This window comes from Mangifera indica, chromosome 11, assembly GCF_011075055.1.
Source record: "Mangifera indica cultivar Alphonso chromosome 11, CATAS_Mindica_2.1, whole genome shotgun sequence".
Lineage (NCBI taxonomy): Eukaryota > Viridiplantae > Streptophyta > Magnoliopsida > Sapindales > Anacardiaceae > Mangifera > Mangifera indica.
The window spans coordinates 14,746,386-14,757,858 of NC_058147.1; the positions used below are offsets into that span (position 1 = coordinate 14,746,386).

The window sequence follows — 11,473 nt, forward strand, 5'->3', positions numbered from 1 at the left end:
TGTAATGACGGAGGGATTGGACTACATGGTAAGTGTGAGTAAGAAAGGTTCATTTGATATTATGTGAAGCTTGTATTTCATTGTGATGTAGGGGTCATGGGACATTGCTAGATGATACCACATGATCAGTGGGAGCTTCATTTTGTAGCGAAAAATGAAGTATATCGGTTAATGACAGTTTTAGGTTATATAATGATATAATGAAACGTATCGTCCGATATGGGGCCCACGGCTACGTCACTATGAACCTTGAAGGTCACACCTATATTTCAAGGAAGAAAATGGTGTTATGAAGCTGAAAATATTTATCCATGGTTGGCTAACACTTTCCGAGGATAAAAATTATGCTTTTCGAATAAGATTCGGAAAAGGGGCAAAATTGTCATTTTACACCTTTTAAATTGTTTAGAAAGTTAAAATGATTAATTTTGGGCACAAATGACTTAACATGTGTCAAATTCTCATTTCTCTTATTTATCAACCAATGAGAATTAAGCATGTGTTTTAACTTGATAATTATCAAGTTTTAATGCAATAAATGTGAGAGAAAATAAAGAAAAATGCACATTTTTCTTTTCTTCTTCTTCTTTGCCGGGAAAAGCTTCTCCTTTCTCCATTTTTCTTCCTTGAATGGTGTAAGTCAAGAGATCACTTATTTTAGTGATTCAAGCTTCCAAACTTCAAATCAAATTACAAGGTACAAAGTAGTTTACATGTTTATATATTTGATTTCTTGAAAAACCATGTAAACTTTTCAATACCATTGTTACATATGATGTGAACATAAATTAAAAATTTCAATTTTCTTGCCAAAATCCTTCAACACTATGTGACTTCACGACATAAAATTTTTTCTCACCCAAATCTTATCCTACATGCTCATATAATTAAAACCATTGCTTAGGTTAGGAAGCTAAATTACCATTTCTTTATTGCCTAAAAAGAGTTGTCTAAGCCTCTTGCTTATCTCCATAAGCTTCATCATGTTCGTTCTAGGATAATTTCGTCTATTATCTTTAATAAAATAGCTCACCTTGGTGTGTCTTTTGAGGCCCAAGTCATAAATAGCTTTTTCCTCATATTTCTCTAAGAGAGGACTATCGTCATGCCAATTATCAACCATAAGTGGACTCTTATACCATTCCCCACCCAAATATTGATCTCATGCCTAATCTCCTCTCTTACTTTCAATATCTTTCTCCAATCCCAAAAGATCTACTATTAGCCTTGGCCTCCCAAAGACTTTTGTTCTTGAGTCTAGTTTCTTTGATACATTACACCTATATAGAGTTACTCACTAGGAAGGTAAGATTCCAAACATGCTTAGCTATAGTCGCATTGTTCCAATCCTTACATCTCATAAAACCTAAACCATCTTCATCTTTAAGCACATAAATCTCATCCAAAGTAATCTTAGCCTTATTTCTCTTAAGACCAAACCCCACCCAAAAGAAATCTCTAAGCTTGTCATTTATCTCCTTATAGATCTCTGAGGGAAGAAAAAAGATCAAAGACCAATATATTTGAAAACTAAAGAAGACCAATTTGATTAACACTAACCTCCTTACATAAGAGAGAAACTTGCTTCTTTAAGAATTGACTATCCCTAAGATTTTATCAATCAAAGTTTTGTAATCATTATAAGTGAGCTTGGAGTCTATCATGGGAAGTTCTAAATACTTGAATAGGAAGGAACCCTAATCCATTCCGAGCATACAACCATACTATTTTCTTTCATCTATAGTTAAGCCTGAAAGGTATACATTGCTTTTGGTGTTGTTGTTTTTCAAACCCAAACACTTCCAAAATTTGTCCAAAGTCACCACAAATAAAGCAATTGACTTATTCTCTACCTTACAAAAAAGAATGAGGTCATCTACAAAACAAATGTAGTATATCCTATTTGGTTTGTACTTCCAATGATACTCATAGTCTTTGTTTTCCATACCTTCAACAAGAATTCTTGAAAGTGCCTTTATTGCCATCATAAATAGAAATGGTGAAATGGGATCAACTTGGCAGAAACCCTTTTATTTTTTAAAAATCCCTTCAACTCCACATTGAAATTAAAAGAAAATGAAGGGGTAATGATGCACTCTCTAACCTAATTAACAAAGATTGAGTAAACTCTGATAACCTTGAGCACTGCAAGAATGAACTTTTAATTAACCGTCTCATAGGCTTACATAAGATCAACTTTAATTGCACATTTTTTAAATTTTGCCTGTTTTTACTATAACCTTGAAAAAGCTCTAAATAAAGAAAAATATAGTCCATCCTCCTTCCCCTAACAGAGGCTTCTTAACCAATGTTAATGAAATTAGGTAGCAAGCACTTAAGGTGGTGAGCCATGATCTTGATTATGCAATTGTAAATAACATTGTAATAAGCAATGGGCTTGAAATCTTTACAATAAGAGGCGTTAAAGCACTTAGGAATAAGAGCAAGATTGGTGCAATTTACCTCTCTAAAAAGATTTCTCGAGTTGAAGAAATGTTTGATAACTTTAATGAAGTTCTTGCTTATAATATCCCAAGCCACTTTAAAGAACAAAGCTTTAAAACTTCCAAGCCCAAAGGCTTTATTGTTGTTCATGGCAACTAGCATGTCTTTAATCTTTTTCTCCTTTATTTCTTCAACAAACTTCATTGATTGATTTGGAGGTAATTTGTAGTTGATAATCTTTTCAATCTCTATCTCATTTAAGCTTTTCCCTGACTCATCAGACAAGCTTTTGAAAAAGTCTACTAATTCCTTGGCAGTCTCCTTCTTGTCATTGGTGAAAATTCCACCTTTTCTATGAATATCATGAATAACATTTTTAGCCCTTCTTTCTTTCATGCTTTTAAAAAAGTATCTTGTATTCTAATAACCTTCCTTAAGCCAAACCACTATTGATTTTTGTTTGGCAAGAGACTTCTCAAACCAGCTAAGCTCCCTAAGCCTCTTTTCTCTAACTTTCTATTCCTTTATGAGATTCACACCAAAAGACCAGTAGCTAAGGGGTAGATAACTCCTCTTCTAATCTATTCCTAGCTTCTTTCACTCTTTCGAAAATATTCCAATACTTTTTCCTACTAAGAGATTTAATAACACTTTTTACACTTTTTAGCTTTGTCACCAAACTGTACATAAGGCTATCATCTTTCCAATACTGTTTCTTGGATGTCATCTTTCTAAGCTCTTTTGACAAAATGGAGGAATTTTTCATGGCTTACCTAAAAGTTAAAGAATTTGATTAGAAACCACTTCCTTTTGTGGTTATCTCCTTTTATAAATTACATAAGGGCAATAATTCAAAAAAAAATTGGTTTCAAGGAAAAAAAACATTACGGAAATTCTTCAATCCAATACTCATTCACCAAAACCTAATCAAGCTTGTAAGCAATCCTATCTTCTCTATCTCTCTTGTCGCTCCATGTAAATAAGGGACCTGTGAATCTCAAGTCTTTAATGCATATATCATTGCCATACCAGTTGAAGTCTTCCTTATCGCCATTATCCCTTTCCACAACTCCAATCTTCTATTCCCTCCCATTAGTAGTATTGAAGTCCCCCATTATCTTCCATGGTTTCCCTTTGGTCAATTTAACAAGGTTTCTCAACTTCTCCTAAAGTTTTCTTCTCTTCATAGTTGTATTCTTGCCATACACATTAGTTACAATGAATCGATGCCTCTCCCCTATTGGTTCATAGTGCATAGCTTAGTCCATCTTATGAAAGATATTGACTTTAAATGACTTCATTATTCCACCCGAACCTAATTTGACCATTAAGCTAAACATCATTATTGTGCTCAAGTCTCCAATCACCAAAAACATTTTTGCAAACTTTGCTTATATTGTCCTCCCTAACTTTTGTTTCAAGAATACCAACTAACCTGATTTTATTATTCCAAAAAAAAGTAATGCACTTAATTTTATCATAATATAGGGTTTTTCAGGGTATTAATAACTGGTAGTGCAATGAAATTAAAAATTAAAAAAAAGCAAAAATACCAAAAACCCTAACTAGGATACCTGTTTTAGACATACAATCATAAACATACAAAACACACATAGAGTGTTTTAGACTTTGTACCTACGGTGGTGGCTTCTTTAAATCTTCACATGGCTTGATACTAAACACTATCTAACCCTCGAGAGGCAGCGTCTTAGTATCCATGCAGAACTCGAACACGTAAGAGGTAACCTAGGGAGAAGGTTGTCATGGCTTATTTAACTTTTTGAGTCACTAAGAATGCAAAAGAATGTCTTATTTTATCTCTAAGATGCGATTAGGGGTGGATTTGGGCTGAGCTAAGCCTAAACACCCTTCAACTCGAGTTCGGCTTGAATAAAAAATAGTTCAGCTAGAATTTTGAAAGGTCCAAGTATAGAAAATAAATACATGCCTGTGTCTAGGGACATACATACCTATTTATAGTTGAATTTGTTTACACGGGAAGAGACCACGGTGAATGAAGGTTGTGAATTTTATAGAGAATTAACATGTTTGTGTTGCAGAAGTAACACACTCATGTGTTAAGTACAGTTGAGATACGCCTTTGAAAGGTTAGCCATGTCTCATACACAAGGAAAGATACATGTTTGTGTCTCCCAAGGGACACATCCACATATAAAGGGCTAAATAAGGAAGAAAAAGGAAATTAGACTAGAGGCTTATGGGTCGTCTTGAGAAACAGTATAGAAAAGTCGAGTACATAGTAATACCCAATATGCTCAAGAGATAAGTTATATTATAGCATAAGTTATAATTAGGGCGAAAGCTAAGACGAACCTAAGGTGATATAAGACTCGAGATGCATGTGTGCTAGATGTCATCGGTCATTACCAGGGGACACCATGAATACAAACTTCTTACATTGCCTGTAATAGAACATGTCTACAGTAGGATACCATACTTACAGTAGGGTACTAGCTCGTAATGAAGCCTAACTATAGTGATACAAGTGAGTGGGCTACATAATGAGTGCTTATATGGGCAAGATGTTAAATCTCTGTATTCGATTCAGCCTAATCAGCCTAGTATACAACTATGAACAAAACTTTTAGATGATAGTGTTGTCACCTGGATATGATATGATCACACCAATAAAGATCCAAATAGTGGTTCCTTAGTAACTAAATGAGACATAGTTGATTCAAGAGTTATGATATATAACCTAGATGCTCTCAAGATCAATATGAGTATAGATATGAGATGCATGACCCTCATCATCCTAATAAAAGTTTGGTGATGGACTCTAGATGACATAGTAAATATGAGTAAAGTCAAGGGCATTTTAGAGATTATGTAAAAGTTTATAATAAAGTTTTCTACTTATTAAGTGATTTTATCACTTACTCTCTTACTCTCTTACTTTCATGTGTGTAGGTATAAGTGATTATAATAGTTATAAGACAAGCGGTGTTAGCGGGTATATAGTAGCTGAAGACATTTTTGGCATATTTATGATTTAATGAGTTTATGTTTACATATTATGCTATGTTGTATTCAACTACACGGTAAATTTATGTTAAATATGTTTTTGTATTATCGACATTTTTTGTCACATTTTTGACAATTTTAATGTAAGGGTATTTTTATAATTTCATAATTTATAAATGATGTTTTTATCTAATTTTTCAAGTGATTAATTTATGAATTTATATATATATATATATATGATTAGCTAATCAAATTAGTGATATTTTTCTATAAAGAACAATACTTCTAGGTAGGATTTTACAAATTATTTATAACCAATAATTTTATTAGCAATACATCTTTATATAATATTTTATTTTTTATAATAAAATATTAGTCGATCTCCTTTTATCAACCTTAAGATGATACGTAGATTGCCCTGAGGCCCAACACTAGTTTCTTTCCTAACAGGAAAAACACACCCAAGGCAAGGCATCGTGTTGGGAGCTAAGAAGGCAATAGAAAACCCTCGGTAGCAAAACAGAAAGGGATCAAGAAGCTAAAATTGAAAGAAATGAGCCCAGAGAACATCAAAGAAATCGTACCTCCAATGTACGATGTTAACGCTAAATGGGATGCGTGTATTGATCTCACCGTTCGTCGATTCGTTTACTCTTCCCTCTCCGGAGCTTTCTGTGGTCTCCTTTTCTTTCGTCAGTCTCTTTTCTTTTATTTCGATTCTTCTTTTTTTTTGTTATTTTTATGAATTTTTTTAATTATTGATCAACATGAATCAATTTATTTTCATTGAATCTGAAACGTTTTATTGATTCTCACTGCCACTGTAAGAAAAAAAATTAAATTAAATACAAGGGCAGCAACTTGCTCAATTCGTATAACGGATTTCTTCTTTAATCTCCTTTTCCTTTGAATTTCTTGTTGGCTGCATCTTCATTTTTCCATATGTTTTAATCAAACAATAAGCTACACTGATAAGTGACATATATTGGGAAATAAGCTTATTGCTACATAAAGAAAAGTGTGTATACATTAATGCATTTTTCGCCACACTGAATCAAAAGAATTTAGAACTCATAATGAAGTTTTTTTAGGTTTCAGTTTACTGGATACTTTGGCCCTGGCATTGGAAAAGAAAGTCCAGTCTTAAGCATCTGTTTTTAAGTAGATAGTTTTGCCCTTCCCAAATGAATAAATTTTGATTGATCATGGATTTTTTCCAGGGAGTCCTGTTACTCGTTGGGCATCTGTGGCTTTTGGTGCTGGAGTGGGCATTGGATCTGCATACACCGACTGTTCTCATCTTTTTTATGGATCACCTGCGACATTAGCATCTCATAAGCTCTCAGATACTCCTCAGGTTGGTCTTACAATTACATATTTAGGTATATTTCTGTCTGTACAAAATGGGTTATGAACTTGTTTTCTCTGTAGATTTTTTTTTTTTATGAGTTATATATTTTTTGGCTTCATCTCTCTCTCTTTATGTCACACACTCACATTCAGACAAATCTTTGCATTATGTAATTATGAAATGATACTAATTCTAAGCATTTTTTATGCTTCCTTAAGGTTGTATGCTTCATGATTTGCACATTAATTTGGCCCAATGTGTATCCATCCTAGAGTTGCCGTTCTCTACATGGCTCTACCCACAGTTCATTATCTCTTCTTTCTTTAGCCTTTTCGTTACTCTTAAAATCCAATATTTATAGCAAGCAATGTGGTTGGTGATTTGCGAGATGGTTTTGAAAATTGGGAATTCAAAAACTTTTGAAGTGAAAATCACCCAGAAATGGTAACTTGAGCTTTGAGTTGTTGTGAAAGTCAGGGAAGAAGAAAAGGGATAGCAAGAGAACTGAAATATTAACATAAAGTGTTAATTCTTAAGTCATACTGTTTTTAAAAGTTATAAATCCAAAAATATATAGATATTTATAATCTTTGATAATCCTTATATCAGACTGTCACAAATTTTTACATGATAAAATATAGATAAATTCAAATTAAATCAATCAAATATCTAATAAGCTAACCTAGGGAGTTGCATATGATGACTTGCTTGCCTCCCTCCATTTTGATCTATATTTATTTTTTTTTCTTTACATCATGTCTTTAATCTCGTTATGATATCTCAATATCCACAGAATTAGTTTCAACTGGAACAACTTTCAGTGATTAGTATCCCTAGTGTTAAGATATGTTGTTTTGTTTGCCATGTATCAGTAACATATTCAATAATAACGATTAGAAAACAAAGCCTGCAGTATGTTTTCAATGTTCACTTAGGAAGTAGTCCATGCTCACAGGAGTCATTATTCAATTTCTGATGACCACATACTGGTCTGTTAGTTATTGAATTATTAATGTCCAGTAATTTGACTACGATATTGTTCTCTATCAATTATTTCATAATTAGGAAATAAAATAATATTGGTAGAAATACAAGCTTGGAATGGGTACATAAAAAAATCTTGATCCTACAGGATGGGGAATCCATGGAATATTCTGGGGTTGGGGCAGGATGGGGGAATTTGTGCCTCTAAAACCAAGGCTGGGGCAAGCAAAAGGGTGAATATGCAAAATTCTGTCCCTAGCCCGCCCTCTTATAAATGTAGAATATATTAAAAATATATATTTTATTTTTTTGAAAAGAAGAATAAGTACTAAATCCAACCTGATACTGGCGTACATTGCTTACTGATGTTACTCTACACTACTATTTCTCCTCTTAAAATCTTGGCCTAACAAATTTGTCAACTTCCTTGTCTCCTAGTACCGGAAAAGTTAAAAGAAAGTAAATTTCTCTAGATTTTTATCCCTCTTGCTCAGGGTTTGTTTTCTTAGACTAGTAAGTTCTGTTGTTTGTGTAGGTGATTTTTTCTTGGCCATTCATGGTTCAAACGTTTTTATATTTATCTGTTTTTCCAGTTCAACACCTTTACTGTTCATGGTTATTTTTAATTTGCAAGTCCATTTTCAAAAAATCTTCTTACTTCTTATCCTTTGATTTTATTTTATGTTCCTTTGTGCTTTTTTTTTTAAATAAATTATCAAACCTCGTATTGGTTTTCTTCTTTTATTTTCTTAGCCTAATTTTAAATTCAAATTTCTTTCTTATAAATTTAATAACCTTTTTCGTTCACCAGGGGGGGATTGTCTTTCCCACCCTGGGAACACCCATCCCCAGCCCAACTGACAGACCCTTGGGGTTGGCTCCAAGGGTAGAGAAGGATAGAGAAGATTGTGTTTCTTTTTTTCAGGGCAGGGCTAGAGATGCAGACCCCAGGTCCCAGCCCAAGAAATTTCCAACCCTAATATAAAGTAAATTGTATTGTTTCAGACTGTGATTGTCTTGATCATTTATCAAATTTTTAATAAAGTTAATTGGAGTTAGTTTTTTTCGCAGGATGGGCAGGAGTAAATTGATATTTTGAAGTTAAACCCTGTGTTGATTGCATTTGGAATCACATGTTTTCTTCAGTTGAGAAATGTTGTTGGTTCATTCCCCAGAACAGTTGAGTATGTAGTGCAAACCTCGCTTTTTGTAACAGTTAATCTGATGTACTGCAGAACTTCTTCAGCACAGTTACCAATTCCAACTTGTACTTTTATTGCCAAGTAAAAATTATTAAGGCGATGAAAAAAGAAAATAATAGTTTTAGGTGAAACCCTTGAATTTGCTACATCCGTTTTTTGGTTGTTGGAATAAAGAAAATCGTACCATTGTCTTACAAGTTCCTTTCCTGGTGTGAAGATTTGAAATTTTACTTTCATGGAGTGGGATAACCATTCCTACCATTCCCAAATTTACAATCGGTGGAAAAATGATAACTTGCCTATTGTGAAGTTTGAAATTCTTAATTACACTGTGAAGTAGAAGCCTGTGTCATTTTAAACGCATACATATTGGTGACTAGGTGAAGTCATGGAAGAACACTTGACTAGTGCAGGACACAAAACAATTTGAGTTTCTGATAGTTGAATTTGCAGAATTTGCTTTGCTTTAAACTCTGTAATTAGATAGAAATGCAGGCATTTTTGCCTTTTAGAAAAGACAAATAAATAAGCTAAAAGGAATGGGGGAAAAAAATAGTAAATCTTATGTAATATGATGCAAGACAAATAAATGAACTCTTCAGAACATGCTTGGTTTAGATAAGAGCTTTATCATCAAAACTGAAAATTGAAAAATTAGTATAAAGATTGATTAATTAAAATATTACTAGATATAAACTATTATTATGTGTGATAACAATTGATAAATTAATTATTGTGTTTAGTTGGATGTAATAAAAAAATAGTAAGATATTATTTTATTTATTTGTCCAAAAGATTATTAGGCGTAATTATTTTAAATAATAAAACTTTATACACAAATAATGATATGATATCATGTGATTGATTATTATTTTATCTCTAATTTAAAACTATTTAATCATATGGTAATATATCATTGTTTGTGCACATAACATTGCTCTATTCTAAAATATTATTCATGCTACTTGTTATGTTAATTGAAAATGAGAGTTTTTTTGTCATAAAAACAATAATAAGTATGAATAAAATTATAACAAAATCAATATTATTTTGGTAATATTTTAATACCTAAGGTAAAATTGATAATCAGTTTATATCTTATCTTACTTGTCACATGACTTGACAAACCAAAAAAAGTATTATCTTTGATAAAATATAGATAATTGGAGTGATCTTTGATTACTTTGAACCAAAACTCTCCTAAAACTTTCTCCAATGTAATTGAACTTATGTAATGGGCACATGTAACACCCATAGGTATGTTCTAGGGTAAATTAGTCATTGTAACATGATCCGAATCTTTTGGGAGGTTTGACTGCATTGAAATTTCAAAGTCAAAGAAATGTCAAACCTATGGGACACCTATCCTTATAAGCTGGCAAAGTTGAATTGTGCTCGCGTGACTTTCGTGGTACATATCTTAGGAATGCCTGTCCCATTAATAAGGATAGTCATTCTAGGCTTGATCTCCAGCGGCTATTAAACTCTTCATTGCATTCTAATTAGGGTACTGATTCATAACCTTATTTTTTCACTACACAAAGAGAAGATAGACTATTTGAAAGCATTAGAGAACCCCTGGAGGAGAGGAACGCCATCAGATTCTTGCTACCTGAAGACAAAAGCAACATCAAAGGAGAGGTAGGCACATTTTCTTTGCTCTTCATATTTTATGCCATGATTTAGGTGTTATATGATAGTCCTGTGCATAGTATATTTAGGTTGTCATGTTTTGTAAGGGATTGACATATGATCTTAAGTAAAAAAACTATTGTAAGGTATTCTGGTTATGCAACTCGTTTTTGATTCATCATATTTTATGTTGATTCTTGTGTATATCGATCCATTGGTGTGGATTTATTGAATTAACACTTGTAGTTGATTATTAGGATGAAATTGGGTAGTTTGATAGATGAGTCACCATCGAAAATGACATGGTTTTGTAAGTTACAGTGGCAACGGATGCCTCTCCCTATGTGAGAGGGATGACCATTCCATCGCAATAAGAAGACAAAGTTTCACAACATGTGCAAAGGTAGTTTGGGAATTATGCTAAGTTAAAATGCTAGGGCATGTGTAAATTAGGTCAAAGGAGGAACAATCGTCTTTCACTAAAAGGAGGAACAACCGTCCCCCAACCTGGAGCAATCATGCCTCATATGTGAAGAGGAATGGTTGTGCCATACCAAAAAGTTAGCACTTGTGTCAAGGGTTTAGGAATGAAATTTTTGCCCTCTGTGTGATGTTTGGGGATGTGAGAAGCATTTGAACCATCCATTTCGATTAGGTTAAGGGTATGAGGTGTTTGAGACATTTGTTTCTTAGTGTATGGGGTTATAAAAGGCATCTGGGACACCCATCTTGGTTCTCAATCAAGTGTAAAAGATGTTTGGGATGTCTACTTGACAAGCATCTGAGATGTCCACTTGGTAAGCGTTTAGGACACCAAATCATATATTCAATGAGATAGTCAGGTTGTCAAGGAACATTCCAAGAACACTCAAAT

At 33.1% G+C, this 11,473-nt stretch overlaps 1 protein-coding gene across 3 annotated transcripts; it reads left to right on the top strand.

Annotated features, from left to right (window-relative positions):
• The first annotated feature begins 5,827 nt into the window (after positions 1 to 5,827).
• LOC123228682 (MICOS complex subunit Mic10-like) lies at positions 5,828 to 9,164 on the top strand. Of its 3 annotated transcripts, XM_044654148.1 has the most exons (4): positions 5,828 to 6,122; positions 6,651 to 6,787; positions 8,577 to 8,751; positions 8,837 to 9,164. In XM_044654148.1, the coding sequence occupies exons 1-3, from the start codon at positions 5,984 to 5,986 to the stop codon at positions 8,748 to 8,750; spliced, it is 450 nt and encodes a 149-aa protein (XP_044510083.1). In that variant the 5' UTR covers positions 5,828 to 5,983; the 3' UTR covers position 8,751; positions 8,837 to 9,164. The 3 variants fall into 3 exon arrangements, with proteins under 3 accessions (XP_044510083.1, XP_044510085.1, XP_044510086.1); XM_044654150.1 differs by lacking the exon at positions 8,577 to 8,751 and having other exon boundaries at positions 5,831 to 6,122; positions 6,651 to 6,812; XM_044654151.1 differs by lacking the exon at positions 8,577 to 8,751 and having other exon boundaries at positions 5,834 to 6,122.
• The last annotated feature ends 2,309 nt before the right edge of the window (positions 9,165 to 11,473 follow it).

Bases quoted from the DNA above. Each gene is read 5' to 3' on its own strand.
- LOC123228682 (XM_044654148.1), top strand. From the start codon at position 5,984: ATGAGCCCAGAGAACATCAAAGAAATCGTACCTCCAATGTACGATGTT. The intron at 6,123-6,650 runs GTCAGTCTCTTT...GATTTTTTCCAG, and splicing joins CTGTGGTCTCCTTTTCTTTC to GGAGTCCTGTTACTCGTTGG. The intron at 6,788-8,576 runs GTTGGTCTTACA...TTCGTTCACCAG, and splicing joins AGCTCTCAGATACTCCTCAG to GGGGGGATTGTCTTTCCCAC.